Raw genomic sequence first — 27,402 nt, 5'->3', positions numbered from 1 at the left:
AGCTGGTTTCTCTATTCTTACCTACCCCACCTTTAATAATCTGCTTTTTCTTATAATGAACAGCAACACAAGCTGAGAACAAAGTGTTCAAAAATTAACTTCAATATTGCCTCAGTCTGGAAATAATGGCAAAATATTCAATGCCATCATGTGAAAATTCTTGTTAGCATGGTTATTGTACTACATATCAATTATCGAGGCAAGGTTAAAGCAGCATTCATGTTATATTGAGGCTGTAGCTAATATAAAAAGCTCACAGCATGGTTTTACTATTCTATTTAAAAACCAGTCCAAACAAAAGACACAACATTGAATTAAAGATAACATCGGTTCTGTAACTTTTTTAATATTTGTTTGACTTTTCATTTCAACTGGCACTTCCCACAGAAAAAGGGACAATAAATTCACATTTGGGCTATCTATAAATGCTACTTGTTATTATGGCATTCCTAATATAATCACAATATGTAGCCAGACAAAATCATATGCATTTAGCTTGTGGCCGTATGATTTAATTTTGGTCTCCAAAAGCTTTTTTGCAGTTGACTGATGGTTCAGAGGTAAAGCAGGTGCCTGGTGAAGTCAAATAATGAACCCAGAAAAAAAATTAGTCTATGAAAAGATAGAATATAAAGGATTAATAAAAGGACATCTTTAAAACAGACAAATATTCTTATTTCATAATGCAGAGGACAAAATATAAGACATATGCGGTGACGTAAGCCAAGTAAAAAAGGCCCCAAACCAGCAATCCCATGTGCCTGAGGGATGCTCAGAGATAACAACAATCTCCACTATCTGTAAACCCTTTCCCTGTATAGCATAGTTCCACCATCATAACCACACCAGGCCATTTCATGTAATACAATACAACATCCTTCAGTAAATCTACAGATAATACAATCACTGCAGGGCAAACAGGGTGACTTTCGAGGAACTGTCAGTGTTCTGCATTAAGTTAGTCTTCTCAATTCAACAGACATGGATGGAAACAGATAAATATGCTTTCTTACCAGTGGCAGAAAGCACATGTTTTCAGACCTGAGGTATTGTGGGGGTGGTGCAGAAATTCCATTTAAGAGAATAGGAAAGAGACAAATATATCACTGGAAATTAATGGCACTTTTCTTTACATTTTGAGTTAGAATTTAAGTCTCCTGAAAACATTTGAAGTTGCAGACTTGACCGGCCAGTGTTCAGAGTTTTTTCAGTGGTCATAAAAGGTCACGATGGAGAGAAAAAACGACACACAGGGGAATCCGTGCGTTTGTTTTGACGGTCGGCCAGTCGCCCATGATTCCCCAGAGCAGGAAGTGGTGACAAGCACGTTTAAAACAGGCTGTTTGTAGAATGAGGTGTTCAGCCCCTCACTGAGGCTCGGTGACAATGTCGCTTGACCATAAAATGGAGACCTATTGTCCCTTTTCCTATGTTTTTGTTTGCTTTATCCATGGCTTCCAAACTCCCAGTTGAAAAGGGGTCCGTGTGCAACTGCGCCCCATAAATACACTTGTCCAAAGAACAAAATGAGAAAAAACATTAAAAAAAGTAAGAATCTAACTATGAAGTAGGCAGGACAGTCTTCTGTATATTTGGGTTAAAATCCCAGCAGAGTGGTAAACAAAGTGTTGACTGTTTGGTTTGTGTGGGATGTTCCTCACCCCATTCAAGTGTCTCTGATAAAGAGGGAGTAAACTCTTTGTGTCTGCACGTTTAGTGTGAGAGTGCGTGGGTGCTGCTTAGCTCAAAGGCAAAGTAGACAGAGTTGAAGGTTCTCGGCGTCCTCATTGTGTGCGGTGTTGACCTGGCTGGGGGGTGAGGGGCGGACCTCCCTCACTTCACCTCTCATGTCACCAGTTGGCTTTGACAGCTTTCACATCGCTCACCAGGTTTTGAGCAAGGCAGATACCAAAGATCTGAAGAGGAAAACACACAGGAGTCACGACATTAGATCAAATTTGATCAGAATACAGGATGTTGTTTAGAAAGAAAAAATAATGCTGTATTGCAGTGGTTTGCTTAATAGTGCCTGCCGTCAGCACTAGATGGCAGTCACTATACAAAATCACAGCCAAACATTTTAGTTTTCGGAACACACTTTATTTTAAATGCAGTAGGTTCCCTTTAATCAAACATGGACTTCTTACCTGTAAAAGTGCAACACCAACAAAGATTCCAGCTACAATAATCAGGTTGTCCTGAAGCCACTTCTCAAACTGTCCCACACAGCCCTTGGTATAGATATATTTCTGCCGGTCCAGCTCCTTTAAAAAACAGAACAAACAGATAAGTAAATTCATAGGAGGAGTAAATCAATTGTTTCGTAAAACCACATTAACAATGATCAGCTCTTAGAGAGGACACTGGCTGTTGTCATGGTTTAAAAAACCAACTCTGAACTATGACTCATGATGGACAAAGCAAACAGACAGATAGCATTTTGCCCACTGTCTCTTTCCCCGCTGAGGATGGCATGAGGAGAGATAGATAGTCACTCTGCGATTAGAACATGTCAGTGTGTTCACATCATGGAGAATATCAAGGCCGTGTATTCAGCTTCTGGAAGTGCCCCTGTCAGGACTGAGCAAACAGGCAGAAGCTGCTTCCTGTTACCGGACAGATGTCTGCTTGTGTTTTCACATGATGATGTACGTCTTCTGTCCAGAGATGGGACATAAAAAGGTGTTATTTAGAGCCGCAAAGACTCTAAACAGGGGGGTAAGAATGGATGTGAACAGGACTCTATACAATACTCTCTTTGTTACTCTCTAACACAAGTCAACCCGGCAAACCCTTTGTCCTCCTGCAAAACCTGAAAGATATCTTTCAACCAATGGGAGGCAAAGGGAGCCCTTTGGCAGCCAATAAAAAAGCAGGAAACATGATGTTATTCTGGCTGTGAACTTCCTCTGAAGCTATTTCAGCCCTCTGCTTTTTTCCCCTGTCCTCCCCATGTCTCCTGCTCTTCCTCAGCCTGCTCTCCACACAACAGGCAGCACAGGAACTTGCTGCACATCACTGATAGTTCCAGCAAAAATGTCAAAGGCCAGGGCGTTGGCAGAAGAGCATGCAGAGAAAATTAATTCATACCAACTCAGTGGCAGGTGGTTCACTGTATTGCAGTGCGCCTAGCAACAGCAATCTCCCTGACTGCAGTGCAGCGAGTTGTAACCACCACACCCACACACAGAGGAAAAGGGAACGGACTGGCATAACCCACTGAGTCGCCAATTACAGAGTGTAGTAAGGCTGCTCTCAAGGCTATAACTGGAGCCTAATTATCCCCGTTAGAAGAACAATCTGTTATTAAGGCAAGAAGCACGAAGCGGAGCCTGTGTGTGACTTAACCCTGTACACACACTCTGTCTGCTCTGTTGGCCAACTGCTTCTGGGTTTACTTTTTCTGTGTGCATTAAGAACAAAAAAAAAAACATCTTTTAATCAATAAACGTGAGGTCTAAATGTTGAGAAATCTTATTTGTATTTGTTCCACTGAATGTTGTTACAATACAAATGAAGCGGATTACCACTCCACCCTCCACGGATGCTCAGACCATTTCAATCAAACAGGATTGCAGCTTGTCAATCAACTCGCCCTCAGGAGTAATTCCATTCAGCAGCTTCGAGTCATTTTAAGCAGAAATCACACACTGCCTGCCAATCATACCCCACTCTGCATTCACAGAACTGTCAAAGGTTTAGCTGCTATCATTTCATTAACATGTTTAAATATACTATGATTATTAATTTTGAAAGCTGGGTCCAGATAAGACTGGAAGAGTTGTAACTAGAATATAATGGTAAGAGAGTGTACAAACCAATTTAAGCCGAACATCGTAACCACACTGCGTGTTGATGACATCCTCCTGTAAGAACACAAACATGTAAACGTCATCTTTATTTCAACTACTGGTCACACTAGTGTTATTAATGCTCACTTTAAGTCTGAGGGACAAAAGCAGAATTACATTAAGAACTACCTTCCTTTAAGCCCGCGTCACACTGTCCCGAAATTGACACCAGATGGACACACGATAAAGGAAATGTTCAAATTCGACTCTGATCGTAACAACATCGGGCCATTCGTGAGGGCATCTTAAGCCATCGTATGACCGCCGGTGGAGTTTCTCAGGCTCCGGCAGCAACTTCGTGAGCGGTGGCAAAATCTTTGGCATGCCAACAAATTGCTGAAGGACCTTGCGAAGGTTCATTTTCGTGTTTAATTCGTGTGTCCATTTTGCCCTTCGTAAGGCCATCGTGAGGGCATCTTGTCAAATCGTGTCATCTTCGTCTTTACTTCGTGTGATCATCGGTGCCATCGGGCATTTTTCGCCTCACGAAGACAATACAAAGGAAACAAGAAGCTGCCCGATTGCCTTAGGAAGGCAACACGACTATGTGAAGCCCTCGCAATGACGTAGTGTAGCCATCGTATTATAATACGATGACATCGAGATTGCATTTATTGCACAACAAAATCATGTAAACATATTATGTAAATAACCCAATTTGTGTTCTGTGAAACTGAAAAGGATATTACATTGTTTTTGTTACTTGCGTTGCAGTTGTATGTCTTAATTGTAATTTAGGTTAACTTCCTGTTTTATTTAGATGCTTTTATTTTGAAGGCGAGTTTACGCTGTTGACAGGAAGTTGTTGTTGCTATGGAAACAACATGACGGACATATAAATATGACATATAAAGATGGAGAAAGTAAAGAATAAAGTGTATGTTTAAATATTAGCACCCCCGGAAGAGGCACAAGCTCTTACGTTGAGTCTGGATATATTCTAAATCATCAGTAAAGTCTACGATCATATTTTCGTGTGTGGTTCGGGTGCCATCGTCTGGCCTTCTGTAGGCATCGGCTGTTGCTTGGCTGTTGGCCAAGTTTGGGGCTATCTTCGTGCGGAATTCACAATTCCATATTCGTGTGTCCATCTGGTGTCGATTTCGGGACAGTGTGACGCGGGCTTTAAAGAACAACTCTACGTTATTGATAAACCAAGGGTAAACGATGGCTTGAAATCAAATGGCTGCAGGATTTGCTACATATTGGACTTGTTATTTGTCTGAAAAGCCCCAAAATAATGTCATTTTAGAAAGCAGCAAAAAATGCCCATTATGGATTAATCATGCACTTTATGGCGGGATGACTCACTGCAGGGTCTTTGACACAGCAGGAGAAGGGGACTCCACAGCGCTCCCTGCTGGGGTTCGGCTCTGTGCAGTTGAAGTAGATGTTCAGGTTCCAGTCGTCGGGCCCGTGAGCTCCACAGCAGGACCACTGCAGAAATAACAGGCAGAGATTAAGCGGCTACCTCCGGTTAACAGACAGGTATATTTTCTCTGATCTTGAAACAGCTCTTTATATCTGGGCTCAAGTCAGCCTGGGTGGGTAGCCAGCTTACTGTGGCGGGAAGCAACAACAGATAGTGAGACACAAATGGAGGGACAACAGCCAATCTAAATCGCCTTAACTGTGCGTCATAACAGAGCCCAGTAATTACACATGGGAGTCTATTATCTAACTGTCTTGCTCATATAATTGAATAATCATTTGAGAGGAATACAGTCACATTAATCATGAGATTTGCTGAACATTTGTAGTGTGTGTCTCCTCCCTGCTCACTACTGAGCTGATTCAAGATAAGCTTTGAAACTTGTATGAAACATCATTTCTAAAGAAGGGAGTGGATTTTTCCAGCTGAGCTGTTAAAAGGAATTTTGATGTGGAAATTCTGTTACAAATCATTTTCAGTCAGTAGGTGTGTACTCACATATTCCTGGGCAAAGTCAATAAGATTCTGCAAGTCGATGTCATCACGGTAGGCCTTTACATTGTTGTTGATGAAAAAGTTGAGCTGGTCTTTGATCCAGTCTTTAAAGACGAAGGCAAGGATCCCCGCTGTCAGCTCCAAGAAGAAGATCAAACCCAGGAACACAGAAAACTGACGCACACAAATGAAACACACAAGCAGAAAACAATAAATCTGTCACTTCAATCAGGGACTCTGGGCGCCCCACAGAGAGATCCTGTTTTCTTAAAGATCAAAACATTAAATCACATTATTTCTAGCATTTTCTGTAAAATAATTAAAAGGACAACAGGTCTGATGAAAAGTCCCGGGTCTGGTTCTAGGGCCTGTCCTGTTTGGCGACTGAGGTTATAGCAACAAATACTGCAGTCCCAGAAGTGCCGTTATATCATCCCTTTACAGTAAATGTAGCAGGAGACGGGGCTAATGATAAATGCACAAAAGCCACATTAGCTCCTCTCTCAGACGCCTGACTTACTGCTGCTAATGGACATCGGCTGGAGTTAATAGCTACTCTTGCAGCCAGCAACAAGGCAAGTTTGTCTCTGTCAGTCACATGCGGTTATCAATACAGCTAAACACAAACAAGCCTCCCAAAATGGTACCATCATGGCTTTGGGCTTTAGAATAATTATTCTTTGTTTCACAGATCAGAAGCAATGATGATGAAAAACATTACGCGACACCATGAAAATGTCTAGGTGGATTATATAGCATGGATCATTAATTTCAAATTAAACAGGACTTGGTTGTGTGAAGAGCTAACACATATTTGTGACATGCAACCACCCATAGCATTTGGCTCGGGTGAGTCAAAGTGACACCTGCTGCAGAGACAGCCTCGGCTCTGGTGTGAACTGCAGACTAAGGGGGTGTGAAGTGCTTGAGTTGGTGTCTGTGCTCAGAAAGTCGGGAGCTGGCTTACGAATTTAAGCAGGGTGGTGTTCTCTCGGAGCGCTCCGATGCAGCCGGCAAAGCCCAGGACGAACATGACCCCTCCTACGACAATGAAGAGCCACACCGGGTCGAAGCCCCCGAGGTCTGTGATGGATGACAGATTGGCCAGCACGCCCTGAGGCAAAAGATAAAAGGATAAAAAGATAGGTTAGAACTCTGACAATAATACTTCCGAAATCAAACCTTACTTACAAGGTCCAAACTGAAGTCATATCCAGACAAACCACAGTTAACCTTGAGAAGAGATTGTAATGTAATGACACAACCACGAGGCAAACTGGTGTTGCACTGTTCAGAGATGCATGAGCCGCGCGGAAAAATCTAATAAAAAGGCAATACTGTTATTTGATTAGAACGGTATCTACAAAGTGTATTGCTTTCTAAACACAATAACAGCTTTCCAATGTAATCAATTTAACCACAACACAATTTCCCTCTCTGGCAGATCTCTGTCAGACCTATGGGAAAAATAACTTTTATCAGGAGAGACACAGTCCACAGCAGTCATCAAACATTCACTAACAGACATTGGTCCTTCCTCTCTGCATATCCTGCTGCACAGCCCCCAGGCCACAGTGTTTCCGACATGTTTTCCTGTCAGTTTTTGGTCTGCATCATCCCTCGCATTGACACATTTCACAAACAGACGCCAAACAGCGGGTTCATGGTACGCTGAGTCAATGTTCCAGGGTAGCACATTAGAAGGAGGTGCAAAAAATGCTTGTTCATACATAACTTGTGTTCTGGTTCATGCATGATCTCTCACCACCTCTTCATATATCTCTTTCCCATCTTGAAGGATATGTATATGTGGGCCTCTGCAGGCGCCTGCTCTCTACTCTGATATCCTGTTTGCTTGTCACATACAGTGCACATGTCAAACTCTTGAAGCTAAAGCCCAAGAAGCTGAAATCTCATTCTGCTTAAAGTAAGCTCCACTGCACTGAGCTAAGGGACAGCGATATGACAGAGGCATAACTGGGTTCCTGTGTTTTTGTGGCACTCGTGCAGAATTGAGTGCCTTCATTTTAATTAAAGCATGAAGCCCAGAAACAATGTCATCTATTGGAACGCAGAAGGCTAGAAACTAATCGTCTTAGGCGGTGTTTACACGAGAACAAAACGGGTTGCATCTGCTACTTTTCTCTCGCGTATAGCCCGTTCGTTCACACGAGGCCGTAACGGAACCGCGGAAATGGACCCCGCAAACGATAACGGGTCCCAAGGTGGATAGATCTGCAAACGGAGCGCTCTGGGGGGCCAAACGGCTCAGTGTGTACGCCCTATACGATCATTTCCTGATAACGATGAAGCCATAGCCCCACCTCTGCTGCTCACTGCTGTAGCATGGTCAGTAGCTACTGCTAGTGCTACTGCTACTGACCATGCTACAGATGTTAGTGCAAAATCTACAGCTCGACCATGCTACAGATGTTAGTGCAAAATCTACAGCTCCTCTACCACAACCATCAGCAACAAGTGGACATGGAGAATTACATGAACTACATGTTGCTAAATCTACCGCAGGGCATAAACAGAAGGGCAACCATGCTCAGGGGTCTTCTTCGCTGCTTTTGGTGTATTTTGTGGCAGAAGTACGGCCCGGCATATGTACTACAGCGTCTCCAGCGCTTACGAGCGGTCTCGTGCGGAAGTACAGCGCCACTTACAGGCCCGGCATATGTACTACAGCTTCTCCAGTGGTTTCGTGTGAACGGACACGTTAAATGATCTGAATGCGTGTAAACCAAGCGTCAAACTCTGGGGAAGAGCCGAGACGCCAATACGGAAGTGCCACCAACTGCAGTACATATATTGGCCGATAGGCGATGACTGCAGAAAGGAGCAATTTCCATAGACCCCCATGTTAAAATGCCCAATTTTACAGCAGAAAAAAACATGTTTCTACCCCTGGATGCAATAAATATTATTATGGATATAGTTAGATTCCACCTTCATGATTATGAATCTGTGAGTGAATTGTTTTCTAACGCGACCCTTTTATTTATATTAGGTCTTAAAGTTTTTGCATATATTACGGCGTGGTCACATTGAGTGACAGCTCCGTCAAGTGACTGCTGCTGTTAGCTTCTTGTCTCTCTGCTAGCTGCTCCGTGAAGCTAGCTACGGAACACAACTTGAAGCCGGCCGTGGTTGTTTGTTCTTCATGCTTATATATCGGACTATTGTGACTCGCTCTGCGGTAAAACAGACGGTGCATGAATGCGGTTTTGCGGTAAGTGAAATTTGAGTACTTATTGATGTGTTTATGATTTGAATCAGCTACGTAATGAATGTTAAGGCTTGGGTTAGGGTGTAAGCGAGTGGTAGCTACATTGGTGCTAACTATGCTAATCATAGCCTCCATGTTAAAATTATAAACTATATATATAAAGGTTAAAACGAAATAGACAAGTGTTAAGCGTTAAGTGGGATAATACTGTTGAACAAACGGCTTTTGTTTGAGGTTGATAAAATAAGGTCATCCTTGTAACTTAGAGAGATATTTTATTATGTAGGTAGGAACTGTATGCATCGCTAAGGTTAATTTAAATTGGCTATGCTCAAGTATGTAGACAAGCTAATGTCGAAGTAGTGCAGTGGTTCTCAAACTTTTTCTGTCAGGCCCCCCCTTTGGAGAAAATAAAAAGTCGGGCCCCCCCAACACAAATAGTCAGGCTCAGTGGCGGCACCAGAGATTTATTTTGGGGGTGCTGTGGGGTAGCTTGACGTTTCATAGAGGGTGCTCAAACATTTAGGGTTTCCCATTAATGTATCTGGCGCTACAGTGGAATGTTCTACTGCAACAATCCCCACGCAAATACACAATGTACCCGCGACTGTTACAATGAATGCTTGATAATCAGCTCACGGCATATAGGTGTAAGCAGGGGTCAAGTGCTATTTTTATAGGTGGTGTGTGGACCTCACATAGAGGGGTCCGGGGGCAAGCTTCCCCGGGAAGATTTATTTTTAAATATTGAAGTTAAATGCATCAATCTGGTGCACTTTGAGAGCAAAATGAAGAGATATGGATACATCAATCAACACCCATTTGAAACAGAACTGTAAACAGATTTACTTTTTCTTTATGGATATTTTACAAATCACCCTTTTAAACTTTATTCTTGTTTTACTGTCTTTATTCTTGTTTTACTGTATTTCATAGCTGTTTTTCATTTATTCTCTTATTTTTTTTATAACTATAATGATCATATAAATGTGTGCCTCGGAAATAATTGTTTCAATTAATGGTGACCAAAACGTTTGAGACCCACTGAGATAACACTGAGAGAGTCCTTTAGCTCACTGAGTCTCTCAGTCTGACAGGAGAGGACTCTCCTCCACTTTGTTGTTGAAAAAACTCCTTATATCCGTTAGCGTAGCTCGCTAGCACCAGAAGCTGACAACGATCTCCGGTACCGGTGCGCTCTCTCTCGCGCACACAAAATGGCTCGTTCCACACACACACGGAGTGTGTCTTTTTTATTTATTTATTTTATAACCATTTTTCCTCCTGGTCTCTCGCCCTGGCATGCCTTTCCCTGGCATGCCTCTGCACCCCCAGGGGGGGGCGCGCCCCACACTGTGAGAACCACTGAAGTAGTGTATGTGAAATCAACCTCACAATAAGATGTGTGTATATTACAATTATTAATGTCATATTTCAAGATGATTAGTTAGATATTACAATATGGTTCGTTGAGCTGGAGTTCATTATTGAGCTTACACGTTAACGTCACAGTCATCTGAAGAACAAACCCAAACCTTATTGTTTTTATTAATTGCATTACCAAATTGGTATCAAATAAACAGTAAGCATTGGTAACACAACTTACAAAGTTACAGTAAAATAAAAAGGACCCTGACTCGGACAATACACAATCCAACATGTTGAACAGAAGATAATCAGTTATATTGTTTGTACACATGGTTCTTAATTATCGCGTTAACGGTGGTAATTAATTTTTTGAATTAATTGCGTTAAAATATTTAACGCATTTAATGCATGTGCAGAATGGCCCGCCCCATACGTGCCACCAGTGGCAGCGACAGGGTATGGCTGGGGTAGGCTACACCCATACCAAGAAATGGCTTAGCCCCACCATGAAAAATGATGCAAAATAAAGTCTGCCAACTCGCGCGGAGTAAATTGCACAGACAGCAGTTAGTAAGATTGATTTCAGTAGCCACGGTTTTGAAAACTTTTGTCACGTAGTGATCGTCTTCTCAATAGAACATCTTTGATAACGGCGTGGTGTTGTTGCAGGAAGTCCCGACGGAGAATACTTTTGCTGTAGTAGGCTACAGGGGTGCACATAACTGGTACGCAGGTTATGTGCGTAATCTGAAATGCGTAATCTGAAATGCGTACCGTCACTTGTGTCACAAAGCGCATTTGCGTACCGACGTACTTGTGAAGCTTTTCCAGAAGGCGGTTAGATCACCGGACGACAGAGTCGGTCTCCGTGTGCACAGACAGGGCTGCTGTTAACGTCGGTCTGTACAACGGAATTGTGCCAAAACTACGCCAACCGGCTGCGGAGGGAGACTACCTACCCCGATACCACGTCCTATTTAATGTGTGTGGCAAAAAAATAATGACCATAGGGGCATAGTGCTGCCATCCCCACCATACGTCATCTCACATAATTCAGAGCTGATTGGCTGTAAGTACGTGTGCCGCGAAAAGTGTGGTGTGTGAAGAGGAGACGAGAGAGTTGCAGTGACGCGTCCTAAAACCCGGAAATAAACTGCGCATGGCTTCCCTCCACAAAAAAGCAATGATATTTCTCCATAGGATTTTAGAAAATAGCTCCAAATAAGATCTGTGGGAAACAAACGTGTTAGATAAATGCACGTTTTGTTCAGCCGGATAATATCCACATGTCTACCCTACTTTTATAATTTTCGAATCATAAATCTATTGATTAGATCAGATTTATGATAGACTTTTGAAACTACAAGAACATAAGGAGGACTTTTACAAAAAAGTAATAGAGATTTTTGTCCAGAAGGATAGGCAAATGGACTTCATCTTCATGTCAAGGTAAGACTGCAATTTTATTGAAAATGGGATCTTACTAAGAGAGAACAATTCAATATTTAAATGATACAATTACATTTTTTGGGTAACCTTTTGTTGAACTGTCTGTTTAAAATTAATTGAAGCATCAGACAAAAAAAGCTTTTGAAAATAATATTATATTTTGATTTAGGTCAAAATATAATATTTGTAAACCTGAAGAGTCAGAGCCTCACCAGCCATGAACCTCAGAAGCTTATATATAGACATCTAAGTTTTGTGTGCCCCACCACTTTTGTACATATAAAAACGCCACTGGATAGGTGTGTGGGTTGTCTTTCATTTTGACACACAGACAAATGTTATAATAAACATAGATACTGTATGTTAAATGGATATATCTGCCTTCTTTCATTTATCTTTCCATTCCCACAACAATATACATAAATAAATGGCATATTTTGGACATAGTTCGAATGGTGATTAATCATGATTAATTAATGTTTAAACTGTGATTAATCTGATTAAAATGTTTAATCGTTTGACAGCCCTAATATATATATATATATATATATCTGTTTATTTAAGGTGTCCAGGTGATGCAGACAGGCTGGACCAGAGAGTGAGAGACATAACTGGACTCCTCACAGCAGTGAACTTCAGCACGGGTACAAAGACTCTTTTTTTCATACTGTACAAAGAATCAAGAAAGATATTGGTTTAAATAAATGAAGTATTGACTTGAATACACTGATATACATTCCATTAAATAATACTAAATACTAGATCACCTACACATCAGTTAAGTTGAGGGTTTTTTCCATGCAAAAAGTTACATTTAGATGTTAACAAGCACTATGATTTTGTCAGCTTTCTAATTTAATGTATTGAAGGCAAAGATATTTAACACATAGTGAGAACTGCTACTATTTATCTCTCAATATTGTCTGTAAAAACGTGGTAAAAGTTATTCTTTCAGTGAGACAACAGAGCAAGCTTCTACAGTTGCACTACGTTTTGATAACAGTTAAATATTATTTTGATAACATATATTTCAATGTTGATTAACTTCATACTGTTCATTCATATTCTGATTGTCTTTGTAGCTCAGTTGAAAAAAAACAAAAAAACATTACAATTACAAAATAATGATATCTACAGCCCCTAAACACACAAACACACCGCTTTCATAAATAACACACTTGTTCTGCAATAATATGTTTTATGTTTCCTGTAATTTTTGTTACAAAAGGACATGCCTGAAAGACACAACATTTTCTCCTTCTCTGAGGGTCAAGAAGAGGTCCAAGAGGAACATTAAATGCTGATGTTATGAGATTTTAAGACCAGTACACTAAGAAACTACTTTTATTGTGAAAACATAGTCAGCATCTATTTCCACATCTACATTCCATCCGCTGATTATTTCTATTTGCCTCACTTTATGAGCTTCACATCACTTGTGCCTTGTACCGCAGAGTTTGCAACATCACAAATAAATGGGGCCAATCTTCAGTCAGATGTGAATGTGTAATCTAACTATTTTCAGTAAGAATAATGGACAAAAGGAGTGCAAATACAAATACAATTTATTGAAATATGAACCAAAAATTAATCAAACATGTTTTAAATAAAAAGCACATATGGACAGAAAGTGTAAACCAATTAAATGTATAAGTAAACACATTTAGTCAAATAAAGTGACAGACTAGGCCTGTGCAGTTGGTATCAGCTATGCCCAGCATGGGCTCCTCCATCAGGCCTGGTCCTCCTCGCTGAGGAAAGACCCTCAGTCCTCTCCAAACCAACAGACAGGACGTCCATCACACGGAGGTTTCTCCCTGAAGTCTCTCCTGCTCTCTGGACACCAGACTGTCTCAATCCGTCCACACTGAATATGAGAGGGGGAAAATGAAAATAATAAATGCTTTAGACAATAAGAAATATAAAGTTGACTGTTGAGTTGCTCAGTTTTTTTAGATTGTCAATACTATTACTGTATAACTAATATCTCAGGTTAAGAGGTACATTCAAATAAAGATTGGTCTTTAAATACATTTTGTCTTTTGAATTGTTTGTCTAAAGTCAAGGATCTAAAACTGGTACTTAGTTTTAATGATACAGTCTGGTTATTATGCTGTTTGGAGGAGGCCTCACAGGTAAGAGCACTAACTAGCTACCATCACATGTACCTTAGCTTGACTTAAATGTATTAAAAATGTATAATTAAGTGATATCAAAATATAAATAACTAATGTCATGCAAACATTAATATTTGCTTGATTCCAGTGTTGAATTTAGCACAATTGCATACAAACGTTAAGGGTTTTTAAGATTCTGAAGTATTATGCTAAAAACTCAATAACTTAGATTATTATTTATAGTTTTGCTGAATAATTTCATGTCCGCTTACCTTAGAAACGTAAAATGCGACGGCAGTGTGCAGACGGGGAGCATGTTAGCTTAGCTTGGTAGCTTCAGGTAGCTCTGGAACTTCCAGCTCGGTGGCAGGAGGTCCTGCCTCGGCTCCGCCTCTTTGCCCTGAATTGGAGCAGGCGGGAGTTGAACTCTGACGTCACTGTCGAGCCGTTAGTGGTCGTCTCCGCCTACTAAGGGCTTCTCTGCAACTCTGCAGAATCCTATGGGTGACGTCAGGGACCCTACGTCCATTTATATATACAGTCTATGGTGTAAACGGAAGACTTTTTTGATAATGAATTCGGTCCGTTTGCGCTCCCGTGTAAACGGGGTCTTAGTCACTGAGACCCAAACTCACCACCACTGTGCCTTTCCAGTACCCGCTATTCATCATTGGGCCTAATCCCTTTAAATTATTCACGCTCTTCCACCAAGGTATATGCAGGCCTATTTGTACAGAGTTCACGACCAGACGTTTCTAATCAGTACACGCTTCCACAGCATTTACTGAACAGACCGGTACAATTTCTAGCTAATTAATGAACAAATTGACTGTTAACTCAATTGGAGGGAGTTTTAAATGTGGTCATGATCCACTGCACATGAGGTTAATGGTAGCACCTGGCTTTTGTAGTTGGTATACTGAAGAAATAAACAGGAAAAATGTTCAATGCAAATGTAGGGTATTTGTTTTTTACCTGGAAAAGGCATTGTAATCTTGGTGAATATAAGTCAAAGGAGTTTGGAAATTTGAACTAATGTGTCCTTATTTGTAACTATGCTTATCACTAGATTATGGTTAACTGCCGACAATTGGAAAAACGTATTGGCCCAACAAAATTTGAATTTATTGCCTGAGACAACCCTGACTTGTTTACCAGGACTTCTTTCCGGTAATATGCCTTTTAGTGCTACAAAGCATTACAGGAACATTGCCCTTATTTTCCACACCACTTCTCTCTTAAGCCCTATTTCTATCTAAATGTTCGTGCAAATTTTACTTCCAGCTTATTTCTGCCGGAATGTGGAGAAGAATTTGAGCTATGCTGTTGAGGCAATCATGTATTTCAACAGTGTGTGTTTGAACCTATGGTTTGAACTCACCTTCTCCGCCCATGCCCACAGGCCAACAGCCAAGAATGTGGCTCCTAGTAACTGTAAAATAAAGCACACAGAAGAGACTTCACTGTAGGGTGGAACGCAACAGCCAAGTAATGAAGAAAATCAATATTTGACACTAAATAAGGATCAGGTTAGATCAAGTTAATGAAATTAATAAAAAATGCCTTTCTTGACAAATGAACAGAATCAGGACTGTAGGTGTGGTTTGATCACAGTGATGTCTCCAATGCAACAAACTCAAACAAACCAACAACTTTCTGTTGTTAAACTCAACTGCGATTGATCCACAGTTATCCATGACATCACCTTTTTCCAATAGCCTCACCCACATCACATCAAGTGATAAGAGCACAGACAAATCTCTGTGACAATAACTAGTATTTTGTAAAACGAGCAGATAATAGTGCGTTCAATTGAAACAAATGGCTTTTAGAGCCTTGAAGCAAAACGGACAGCTGAGTAGATTCCTTAACTTTCCGTGGAAAGGGTAAATCACTAACTCTGCAGGTTATTGCAGGTTAGAGTCATTGCACTGCTCCGCTTAATAGGCTGGAGGATCTGATATCCTGAGAGTTAAGGGAAATCCCTTCGGCATTAGCCTCCTGTCCCAGTGAATGTAGGGCTCACAGTTTAAAAGATGCCAAAAAGCACTGGGGTTGTGGCTTGAGAGAGCCAACTTACTACTTTTTGAAAGAAAAAGAACAGTACAAGGATTATAGGAATATGTACAGAATCGTTCAAAGCCCTATTTCATAACATTGACATTAGCTGACATTATTTCATGTCTTTTGATTCTGTTGGAGGACAGTATTACTGCACATTTGCAGACAAAGATTAAGCTCCGTTTACACGGAGACAAAAACTAAAACGAACAGAATTCGATATAAAAAAAAGTCTTCACGGAATCGGCTCAATAAACGTGTCCATCCAAACGAGACCGCTCGACCCGCTGTAGTACATATGCCGGGCCTGTAAGTGGCGCCACCGCGGAGAATAAACAGAAGGGCAACCAGGCAACCATGGCACCTCCCGGGCATGGTTGCCATGGTTGCCTTTCTGTTTATTCTCCGCGGTGGATTTAGCAGCTTGTAGTTCATGTAGTTCTCCATGTCCACTTGTTGCTGATGGTTGTGGTAGAGGAGCTGTAGATATGACGCGGGGTGAGCAGCAGAGGTGGGGAGAGGCCGACCTCTGGCTGTTTTGGCGGCCTCTGTTTCTCTTTTTCTCCCTCCCCGAGGAGAGCGTGTGCTCCTGCTGTAAAAGGCAGGTGCACCGTACCCGCTGCCACTAACTCTGAGCCTGGCTCCCGAGCTGGACGTTCTCCCCGATAGTCCACCAGCACATGAAAAACACCCACCTCAGCTGGAGACTCCTGCTGGGTGCACTGTCCTGAGAGATACCGGGACCTGGCTCGAAACACACGGAACACTGTTGTTGGCGAAACACATCAGCAATGACGCGGGGTGAGCAGGAGAGGTGGGGAGAGGCAGAGCTATGGCGTATAGGGTGTACACACGGAGCCGTTTGGCCCCCAAGAGCGTTCCGTCCGCAGATTTATCCACCTTGTTTGAGGACTCCGTTTCAGCGGATCCGTTACGGCCTTGTGTGAACGATAGAAAACTGTAGCGGATACAACCCGTTCCGTCTCCGTGTAAACGTGGCCTTAGGCTCATAACATTTGTATTATACTATTCCTAGAACTATTGTTTCTGCTCCAAACATTTCAAATAACTCCAAAAGTCAACATTTACTGGAAACAGATGAATGTCATAATTTCCAAAAATCACAAGATCTTTTATAATGCAGTTTTTTTGCTGCGTGAAGAAAACGGTATAATCTCCCAGTTGCCACAGAAAAAAGGACCAACTGATGAGTTAAAGTCCTAAAAGAAAAGTGACCTGAAAAATACCAACTTTTCATTTAATATGATCAACTATTTTTTTCATCTCTTTACGGCATCATAAAATATGACGACAGACTTTCATAGCTGGAAAACCTAAAGGTCAAAGGAATTCCATTTTGTACATACTCACTAATCAGACAGCAATTCAGTAAAAATCACCCATTTCTTGGTAGTGGGGCTTTACACATATAACGTTATTGTCAAATTAACTGCTTAGCTCCAGCCAAATTGACATTCCTAAGAGATTTGTGATGGTAATTAACTTAACTAAGGAACACCGTAATGGCAAAGTCTGAAATATAATAGCTCCAGTGAAATTGGATTAAATCATATTGTTGGGAAGCTGATTAAATCGGGAAGCAAGTAAACTCATGGCAATCCATCAACACACTTAACAAGACTTGCCGCAGGGCATTCACATACTGTGGGGTTTTAGTAAAGGGTGTGGTGGATTTAACTGGAAAGAGACATGCAGGAAGAGTGTAAGCTCCTGGAGATCAGGTAGAAGAAATTAGACCGACAGTCAGTGGGAGTATTAAACCAATTAGCGTCCGACTCTAGGTAATCCACCTAGATTAAAGACTGAGACAGAGAAAACAACTCTTACCTTACAGCATGGAAGCTACTGTTACACAAAGGTATCTAAAGTGTAATGATATGGAATTGTTCTTTAGATAATATAGGTAATTTAGTGAAAATTCAAAGTGGGATATTATTTACATATGCTATGAAGATTAGCTTCTAGAACACTGTGATTTACATTCAAAACAACAGTTAAATAATTCCACCATTATATGAAAATATAAGGCAGCACACGCACCTCATTTTCAAATGAAAACTAAATAGCGTCTGGATGTCATTGCAACAAGCCTTGCCCACCATTGTAAAACAACAAAACACCTGCATTTGTTAAACAACAACTGTGCGCTCCAAAACCCATCCTACCAAACTACTTAGTATTCCAGAAAAAAAGAGGCAGACCGCAAAGGTTTGTCCTTGAGAGAACCTGAAGGATAAACTGAACCTTCGCTTTACTTTCAAATGAGGCACAAAGCCCAAAACCAAAGTTTCATAGAAGGAGCAACTTTAGAACTTTGCCCTCAATGAAGCTTGAATTGTTATCACCCTGTGCAGAGTTATCAGCCAACATGACTGTTAAGGGAAGTGCATAAACATTATCATTCCCTACATCGGGTATAAATGCTAAAATAAGGAACTGTAGCACTCCCACAAAAAATGTAGCATCAATGTTGCTTATTTCAGCATTCAAAAGGGGAAGACAACTTTGACTGAGGGAAGTTAAGTTCAGTTCACAGTAAATATATATAATTGCGTATGTTGTAAAGGGAGGAGCTTTTCTAGTAAATGCCTGCCAACCATTTAACGGTTCTTCCTGTATTATTTGCACTACTTTGTCCTCAACAGTGCACCAGGAAGAGTTGATGAAACACGGTTGGGTGATATCTGGCACACATAAGGACTTAATTTCCTTCTTAAAGTTTAAAATGATACCACTGCTTCACTTAGGAGACATTTAAAATGTTTATAATTAACCAGAAATACTTAGGAACAGATTGCACATGACTGGGATTATTATTATTATTATAATTTGGTGCTGCCTTCAAATGCTTCAAAAAGTGTCCATCCCGTAATTTGGAACGACATTTTTGGTGATACCAGAGCTGCATGTTGAAGAAAAACAGCACAGAAATACTCACTGTGATTTGACATACAGTGTACCATACAATATTCCATTTAATTTATATTGTAAGTAATATTTATATTCAATAGTATTATAATGCATATCATGTTGCATTTCCCCCATGTCCCAGATTAATTGAGGTGTTCTTGAAGGCAGCTGTAAGTGAGACAGCTATGAAGGTGTCCAAACCTAAGGCCCTGTCATTTTGGATTTCTATTTCTTCAACTATGTCTCAATTTCTTTCCCAACTAGTTATTTGAGCTCGATTGTCTTTATTTATAAAATGGATAATCATTGAGTCTCCTTTTGGATAGGTCAGCAAGTTGAGTCATACTTAAAATTAAACTAAAATGTAGCCAATTTAAGCAGGAAATCCAACTGTTACCTCAAAGTATTTCTAGGCAGTGTCTGTCACTATATAAGCCTCACACATTATTTTTCAGCAAATGTTGTACCCGTATTATGTTCCTATTTTAAAGACCTATCTGCAGCAAAACATCCCTCATGGGAAAATATGGTTTGGACTGAAGTGAAATTGACTGAATGAGTACATTGGAACTGAACATGCCTTTGTGCAGTGCTCGCTGTGTTTTCTTTTATCTAACTTTTCCCACAGGCCGAGCAGCCAGAGTCATATTCAGGTCAGTTGGTGGCATTGAAGCACACTATCTGCGAAAACTCTGTCAATGCTTCCTAAGAGTAAAATAACCTCCTGATAATCAGTGATTTTTAGCCAGAAGAAGATACAAAACAAAGCATTTAAAATATAGATGCTAAACATAGAGATCCACATTAATCCCCTTTTATCCATTAGGCAATAAAACCAAGAATAGCACATTCTTATTCTTGCTTTGTTTATTCGTAAACAAGGTGTTTGAAAGTTTCTTTAATCACAACGGCTCTAACGAGATACTTTATTTCTTTCTTCTGTACAATGTTTGAACATTTAACCTAATCTATGTGCTTATATCCCTGAGCAAATACACAAAGTCTGGAACTAGATGTTCCTGTATGCGCTTTGTTTGTTAAAATCAGACCTTTCAAGTTTATTTTGAATTGTTATCAAGTACCCCTGCAATGTGTGTGTCCCAGTGTGAGGGTTTACTCTCCGTGTGGAAATAGAGATTATCACCACTTGACAAGATGCTCCATGAGCCAGCTGATCCCATTAACCTCAACTAACTAGCAGACACACCAAGCTCCACGCTGCCTAGACACACACAAATACACAGGGTATAGACTTACTCAAGTGTGACTGCCCTTTCGCTGACTATCTAAAAAGCTGAATATCTAATGCGGCTGGCCGTGTGAACGCAGCCATTCTTAATGATATGATATGATATCAGCGTCACTGCCAGCGCAGTGGATTAAATGAGAAGCTCTTCCGATTTCACAGGAAGAAATCACTTTCAGACATTATGAATTAAAACTTCACAACACTTGACACTGAAAAATCTATTGACATGTGCCTGATTAATTACAACAGCATTTAAATAAAACAGGTTTCAGAGCCAAATGATATCTAAGTGGAATAGATTCTAGAGATAGCCCCACCTAGTTAGATATTGTGTTGACCTAAATTAGATATAAAACATTTTGAAATAAAAATGAATCAGAAAAGAAAAAACCCTTGTGAGTGAACGTTGCCTTCCTGTCCACATCTGATTTTATCTGTGGAAAATGGCAAATATTACAAAACAGAACAAATTAGCATTCGTCCTCAGACATAAGACTAGAGGAGAGGAACAATTTTGTTTTGTGAGGCCTTTTCTTTGATACACATTTAAAGCCATGGCTGAACACTATAGTGCAACTATTACTTGTATTATTGACTAACCTGTTGATTAAAGTCTCTGTCTTATTTGAATTTTCCAGAGCCCAAGATGACATATTACACGTTTTTGTTTTGTCTGATAATCTGTCTAAAAAGCACAATTTATATTCCGATAACCCCTTTTTTATTGGAGAAGCTGCAATCAGCTCCACTTTTTTCCAATTATTTTGTCAATTGACTAATTGCTTAGATAACAAATTATTCCTGTCCTACTATACGCGCAGATAAAAGCATGAAATACAAGGCTTTCTTCCAATGCACTGATACATGCTGCATATGCAACATGTGAAAACATGAACTGATGTTTACTTCATTATGTGCATTGAGCTGTCCACTTGAATGTAGCCCATTCTGCATGTATCCCCTAATGTGGACAGTCGCACTTATAATAACACACAGCCTGCCTTCAACCAACTCAGCCAGTTGGTAACAAGCCCTTAATTACAGCAAATAGAGCTTCTAAAAACAGTTCTGCGGCTCAGGCAGAAAATATGATTAATTAAGGGGATGTTTGTGAGGATTGTGTCTTTTGTGAGGACGTGAGAAGGTATGTTGTTGGGTGAAAATGTCTGGCTGTCAACAGCGAGCATGAGCAATGGAAGAATCCAAACTAGGTTTTAGCACTCTGTTTTGTTCACAAAATGTAAGGTCTCACAAGCATTCTGTCTCAATTTAGACAGCATTTTCAAGCCTGACAAGATCACTATAGGAAAGACAAATGGGTTGATTTGGAGAGAATAAACCCCATCTCTCTCTATTTCGGCAATGCACTAGCTTGTCTGTCAAATCGTGTTTAGCAGCACACAGACAAGGGGAGAACAACTTCTAGCGATTATTAACGGAAACAGCTAGCGAGCTGGAACTTGTTGCAGCTCAGACATAGGACTGTTGGCTTGGCCTGAGTGTCAATACAGTTAAGGGGATAGTTAGGTGAAACACAATATGAGTCAGACAACACTATGGCCCTATGACTCAATATTTCCTGGAAGATTGAATTACAGAGCACTTTTCATTTGTGAGGCCAATTGTAAAATTATTATGTGCATTGCTCCAGTCTGAGGCATGTTTGTCAGTTCATAGCACCTCAGTTTCAGAAGAAAAAGACAGAGATAAAGTAGCAGTTTGTGAAACTCCTACATCTTGAAGGGGAGTGTTGAGCAACGAAGAGGTGGTGACGAAGGAGGAAAAGGAAGATATCCAGTTGCATGTGGACCCCATGTGCCTGTTGAGTCCGTCAGAACAAGCATATGGAAGGGAGAAAACACAGAATCACACCCTGTCCTCCCCCCCAAGTCTTTGTTATCACCAGCCCTCTTTGTGCGTTTGTGGGTGTGTGAGTGAGAGAAACAATGCAATCCCACAGAGCCCGGGCACTATAGTAATGGAGGGAGTGAAAAGGGGTGCTTGAAAAGAGGAGGGCTGGATGGTATTCAGGCCTGTGTGGCTTTTTCCTCCAGCTCCAACAATGTGTGGGAAGACCCTGTGGGTCACAGAGACACGCCATTCCTTCACCCATAGACATTATTATACACCAGCCGCACAGACGCAATGCAGACGGGCAAGGAGGGTGGGGTGAAAGAGACTGAACAGAAGAACTTTTCAGACTTAGAAGGGATACATATGGAGAGGCATTGTGAAGGAGATGTGCCACTGATCTAACAATACAGACACATGTAATTTCTCAAACTCAAACACAATGGTACCGTCTTTACAGCCAAGTCAGAGCTGGGAGAGAAACTAACATTAGTCCAGCTTTTGTTTAAGTTAGTTTGTATCTCCACCAGCCACCAACTCTTAATCATTAATAGTGGTCCCTTTACTATTGTAGTTAGCCAATTAAATGTTAATATATGTACATCAGTGATTTAGCCACAATATTAGTATATGAGTTTTGTGAAGGGTAAAAGATGCAGCTGACCAAAAAGTGAGAAAAAAAAGTACAATAAATGGACATCTGCTAAAAAAGTTGACAAAAATAACATTTTAAAAGGTCATGTCAATAATGCTCTAAAGACCTCTAGCACATATAACTACTATCCTACACTAGTAAGTAATTAGTGACTTCCTGTAGGACAGTAAAGTAAACAAGCTAATCTGTTATACGTATACAATGAGTTACTATACAAAGCTTAACAACAACACAAAACCAGCACAACAACAACAACACATGGCATGAGCAAGAACTCATTTAATACTTTTCAAGTAACTTAAAAGATCGTGAAACTAAAACTTAAGGATTAATCTAAATCCAAGTTGGCTAACTCTAAAAAGGTGCTAACGTAAAGCTAACTTACCCAAGTACTTAATGAGACTTTAAGTTAGCAACATTAGCGTTATTCTTTGCTTGTGGCACCGACAGGACATTTAAAAAGTGTATTTACTTACCCAGAATAAAATGTTGAATCCAAATAAGAAGTATTTCACGCAGCAGCTGACTTCTGCCCCTTTATAATGATGGTGTTTTCTATTCATTCTTCCAAGTATAGTGGTGGCTAACTGGCAAGCTAACTAGATGACGTTAACTACTATGGCTGGTACTTTAAAAGCTTAACCAAAGCTTCAGTTCTTGAACTACTGAAGCCAAGGTTAGCTGGCTCCATCAGCTACAGTAGGCTACACGACGCCGAGATTACTCGCCCCGGACAGCGATAAGTAAATCAAACATAGGAGGCTAATGATCTTTTCCTCGCTTTAGCAATTAGCTTGCTAGCCCAGCTAGCTCGCAACTTCTATGGTTAGCATTAGCAGCTAATAACAACAAATGCAGGGACACTTTAAGGCACAGGCATTCATCTGCAGTTCAGTCGATATTCAAGTTGCCTGGCGTTACTTTCGTAGCGTAAATCACACCGGGAAATGGAGATAACGCTGCTGGCCTTTCAGCTAAACGCCTCCTCGATTATCTCTGTTGCCGCATCGTCCCTTGAAATCTTCATCCTTGTTGTTTTGTGCAGTAAAACAAGCCCCTGCTGTCAAACGAGGAAACCACTGCGCTGGCGTTCGTCCTTTTCACCTCAAGAGCGGCATCTACTGTCTCAATACAGGTTTTCACTTTACTGGGTGAACAGCATAGGCAGCTATACCAACAATATATCTAATTGTATACGCCGAAATTGAGCAAACCAAAGAAAACAGCTATATTTGTAGGTTAATAGGTGCACTTGTGTAGCAGCGGCAGGGATTGCAAAGGTTAGCTTGTGTTGAAAAATGTATGTTCAGCAGTTTTGACTACATGATATACAGACCACGTTGTTAAATGCCCCATCCCAATAGTTATATTTAAGAATATGTAGCCTGTTCCTCTTTGTATGGTAAAGAAAAGAGAGTTTAGGAAGTTAAACTAACTTAACTTTCACATAAGTGTATTGCCAATAGATATATTCCACAGCCCGTCCAATAGTATTGGACGGGCTGTGGAATGCATTAAGGGGTTAAAGGACAAGATGAAATATAAAACTTGTTTAAATGTTGCTGTAGGGTTAATGTGAATATGAGCCCCCAAACCTATACAGCTGATGACATGCCATCTTATTTGCAGTTCTCTTGACAGTTCTCTTCACTTTTTGAGCTAAATTAAACCTGTGATATTTAACACAGAGATCTCACGTTTTTATCCCTCAACAAAGCTGAGCCAGAATCGCACAAGTTATATTCATCATGACATTTTAATTGAATAAGTGAGCATCCAGGTTACTAGAAATGCGTAGGCCTACACTGCTCAACATATTGTGACTGAAAGTAAAAAGATGATGCAAGTATGACTAATGTGGACACTGCAGAGTTCAGAACTTACAGATATGTGGGCTTGTCAGGAAAAGCAGATGTTAACTAGAAAATGCATTTTCTGCTGAAAATGCGTGTGAATGCTGTAAACTGTGTACATTTGTTGCTGAATTTAGCTGAAAATGCAGAAAAAGCTGAATATGTTATTAGTTGAATGGTCTCTGTAGCTGCTTTTAGCTACAAAAACCAAGTAAGTGTTTTGCTGAACTTTGCGGAGAAATGCAGAAAAGTGAAATGATTTGAATCAAAATTGTTACAGCTCAAATGCATTGCAATGACTTTGTTGAAAACTTGAAAGTTAAATGTGAAACTGGAAGAGTAGGAAAAATAGTGAAGAAGCTTAATATTTAAAAGAAAAGGTTTTAAAAAGGTATACACAAAAAATGTATAGCCTCAATGTCCTGAAATAGCTGAATAAGTTAATAATTGAGTGGTTTCTGTAGCTGAAAGTAGGCTGAAGGAGTTAAATATCAGATGTACGTAGTAGTGTGATTTCAAGTAGCATTACATCTATAGGGCTTTTATTTTGAAGGGGTGTGTGGTTTTGGGGAGTATGAGGTGTAGAAAAACAAAATGAGATGTCTGACATCAATAACTGGGAGGTTCGCCTATAAAAAGGGGTGTGCCCACTCCCCCCCCCCCCACCCCAGAGGGGATTAATACTCCATCCTTCTGTCTTCCCAGGTATTGTGTGTGTGTGTGTGTGTGTGTGTGTGTGTGTGTGTGTGTGTGTGTGTGTGTGTGTGTGTGTGTGTGTGTGTGTGTCTTTACATAGGTATTAGAGACATCCTGTGTGTGTGTGTGTGTGTGTGTGTGTGTGTGTGTGTGTGTGTGTGTGTGTGTGTGTGTGTGTGTGTGCGTGCGTGCGTGGTATAGACATCCAGTCTGTCTGTGGGCGTGTCTGCTCTGATTAGATGATGTCACTCAGGTGTGTGGCCCAAATCTGCCCAGCAACACCATGGTAACCAACTGCAGCACTGAGTCCCATTAAGAATGCATTGAGGATTATATGTGAAAACTCGAAAGTGAAATGTTAAACTGGGAGAGCACGAAAAATAGTGAAGAAGCTTAATATTTAAAAGAAAAGGTTTAAAAAAGGTATAACAACAACATGTATTGCCTCAATGTCCTGAAATAGCTGAATAATGTAATAGTTGAATGGTTTCTATAGCTGAAAGTAGGCTGAAGGAGTTAGATATTAAATGTAAGTAGTAGTGACTGAATGTGTAAGGAAGTAAAAAGGCTTTGCAAAGCATCAGAATATTTGAACTGCAAACTATGGAACTAACTTGATGGCGAATGATCTGTCGCCATGGCAACGGTATTTGATGACACCCCACAATACGCTTAGATATGTTGATGGCTGCATCGTTACCAAACCTGTGAAGTTTTGTGTTGTTTGTAGCATTTTCACTGAAGTTATGAGAAAACCGTGTTTCATGGCACGTAGATGTCACGTACATGTAGATGTCTTCACGGCTGGACTGTTAGCACACATTTGAAGGTTTAGCACTTTTTGACAATTTTCATTGGAGTTATAGCAATATTGTGGAATATTGCAAGGGATGCGTTGCCATGGCAACAGCTTTTGAGGAAAACTCACTAATGGCACATAGACATGTTGAGGGCTGGACCATTAACCGTCATCTGAAGTCTGGTGGTGTTTTGACCATTTTCCTATCAGTTACGACAACATCGTGTTTTTTGGCGAGGGATGCGTTTCCATGGAAACGGCATATGATGACACCCCATGATTGACATAGAGCTGTTGAGGGCCGGACCATTAACCATTATCTGAAGTCTGGTGCTGTTTTAGGCCATTTGCATAGGTATCACAACAACATCGTATTTTATGACGAGGGATGCGTTTCCATGGAAACGGCATATGGTGAGATCTCAGATTTGGCGTAGAGCTGGTGAGGCATGGACCGGTGATATACAAGTGAAGATTGGGGGACGATTGGACCGTGTCCATTGGAGTTACAGCGACATCGTGTTTTATGGCAACATTACGTACCATCAGATTTGATGTAGAGCTGTTCAGGGCCACTGTTAACCATCATGTGATGTTTGGTGGCGTTCTGAGCATGTCAGTTGGAGTTATGACATTATCGTGTTCCATCACACAGGTGTTTGTGTTTGAGCTAACGACGTTATGAAACACCTGCGCTTGAGCCCAGAGATCAAAGGATTCCATGGTGATATGCAGTAATCAGTAAGAGGAGAGCCTTTCCATTGTTCTGAATGAGAGATAAACCTCTTACATGTGAACGTTTTGTTGAAGAACCGTAACAGATATTGGTGAAATGGCAACGCGTGAAGCATCTTAAGGACCCTGAGCATCTGAAGTGTGCTTTTTGTGTACTTTTGCAGATTAACTAAAGGTGTGCGGCGGCTGCTGTGAAGTAAGACCAGCCTGAATGTACAATGGGCTTTAATGGAGACATGTTGAAAGTCTTTGTCACTTCTATTATTTTGCTTAATTAATTTTAATTTTTCAAGCTACGAGATGTTTTCCTACGTTTCTCATGCAAAATGATGTCTCAGGAGTGTAGGGTTTGGGAATTATGGCAGGTTTAAAAAGAAATATGAAGGCAAATGTCAAGCTCTCCTCCACTCTACCTGTGATATCACGCACTCTAGCCTTAACGAACTGCGCAATACGCACTAATGTTAAAATCTGAAAAAGGCCTCTTTACCAAGGTCTGAACAATGTTTAATATCTCTAAAAGTATGAATCTGATTTAAAAGTTGTTTAATATGAATAATGTCAGAAAGATGTGTAACATCTTAAAGTTAGAATGAGGTTTCTGAGTGAAAGTATGAAGGAACAGTTA

General features: G+C 40.6%; 1 protein-coding gene across 3 annotated transcripts; it reads right to left on the bottom strand.

Moving 5' to 3' along the window:
• Nucleotides 1-314: 314 nt before the first annotated feature.
• Nucleotides 315-23,752, bottom strand: tspan17 (tetraspanin 17). 3 transcript variants are annotated; one of them, XM_034232593.1, is made up of 9 exons: nt 23,168-23,225; nt 21,920-22,004; nt 15,326-15,376; nt 6,746-6,892; nt 5,782-5,952; nt 5,163-5,288; nt 3,819-3,866; nt 2,148-2,264; nt 315-1,916 (listed from the first exon to the last, which is right to left on the bottom strand). In XM_034232593.1, the coding sequence occupies exons 2-9, from the start codon at nt 21,998-22,000 to the stop codon at nt 1,851-1,853; spliced, it is 807 nt and encodes a 268-aa protein (XP_034088484.1). In that variant the 5' UTR covers nt 22,001-22,004; nt 23,168-23,225; the 3' UTR covers nt 315-1,850. The 3 variants fall into 3 exon arrangements, with proteins under 3 accessions (XP_034088484.1, XP_034088483.1, XP_034088485.1); XM_034232592.1 differs by lacking the exon at nt 21,920-22,004 and having other exon boundaries at nt 23,168-23,751; XM_034232594.1 differs by lacking the exons at nt 15,326-15,376; nt 21,920-22,004 and having other exon boundaries at nt 23,168-23,752.
• Between the last annotated feature and the right edge of the window lie 3,650 nt (nt 23,753-27,402).

Source organism: Gymnodraco acuticeps, unplaced genomic scaffold (assembly GCF_902827175.1).
Source record: "Gymnodraco acuticeps unplaced genomic scaffold, fGymAcu1.1, whole genome shotgun sequence".
NCBI lineage: Eukaryota > Metazoa > Chordata > Actinopteri > Perciformes > Bathydraconidae > Gymnodraco > Gymnodraco acuticeps.
Note: the sequence above shows the minus strand (reverse complement) of the source record. Positions and strands in the feature narration are given on the sequence as shown.

Coding starts and splice junctions, on each gene's coding strand:
- tspan17 (XM_034232592.1), bottom strand. CDS start 23,254: ATGAATAGAAAACACCATCATTATAAAGGGGCAGAAGTCAGCTGCTGC. Junction 6,893..15,325: donor TGTGGGCATGGGCGGAGAAG/GTGAGTTCAAAC, acceptor CTTTTGCCTCAG/GGCGTGCTGGCCAATCTGTC. Junction 3,867..5,162: donor GCTGTGTCAAAGACCCTGCA/GTGAGTCATCCC, acceptor GTGTTCTTACAG/GAGGATGTCATCAACACGCA.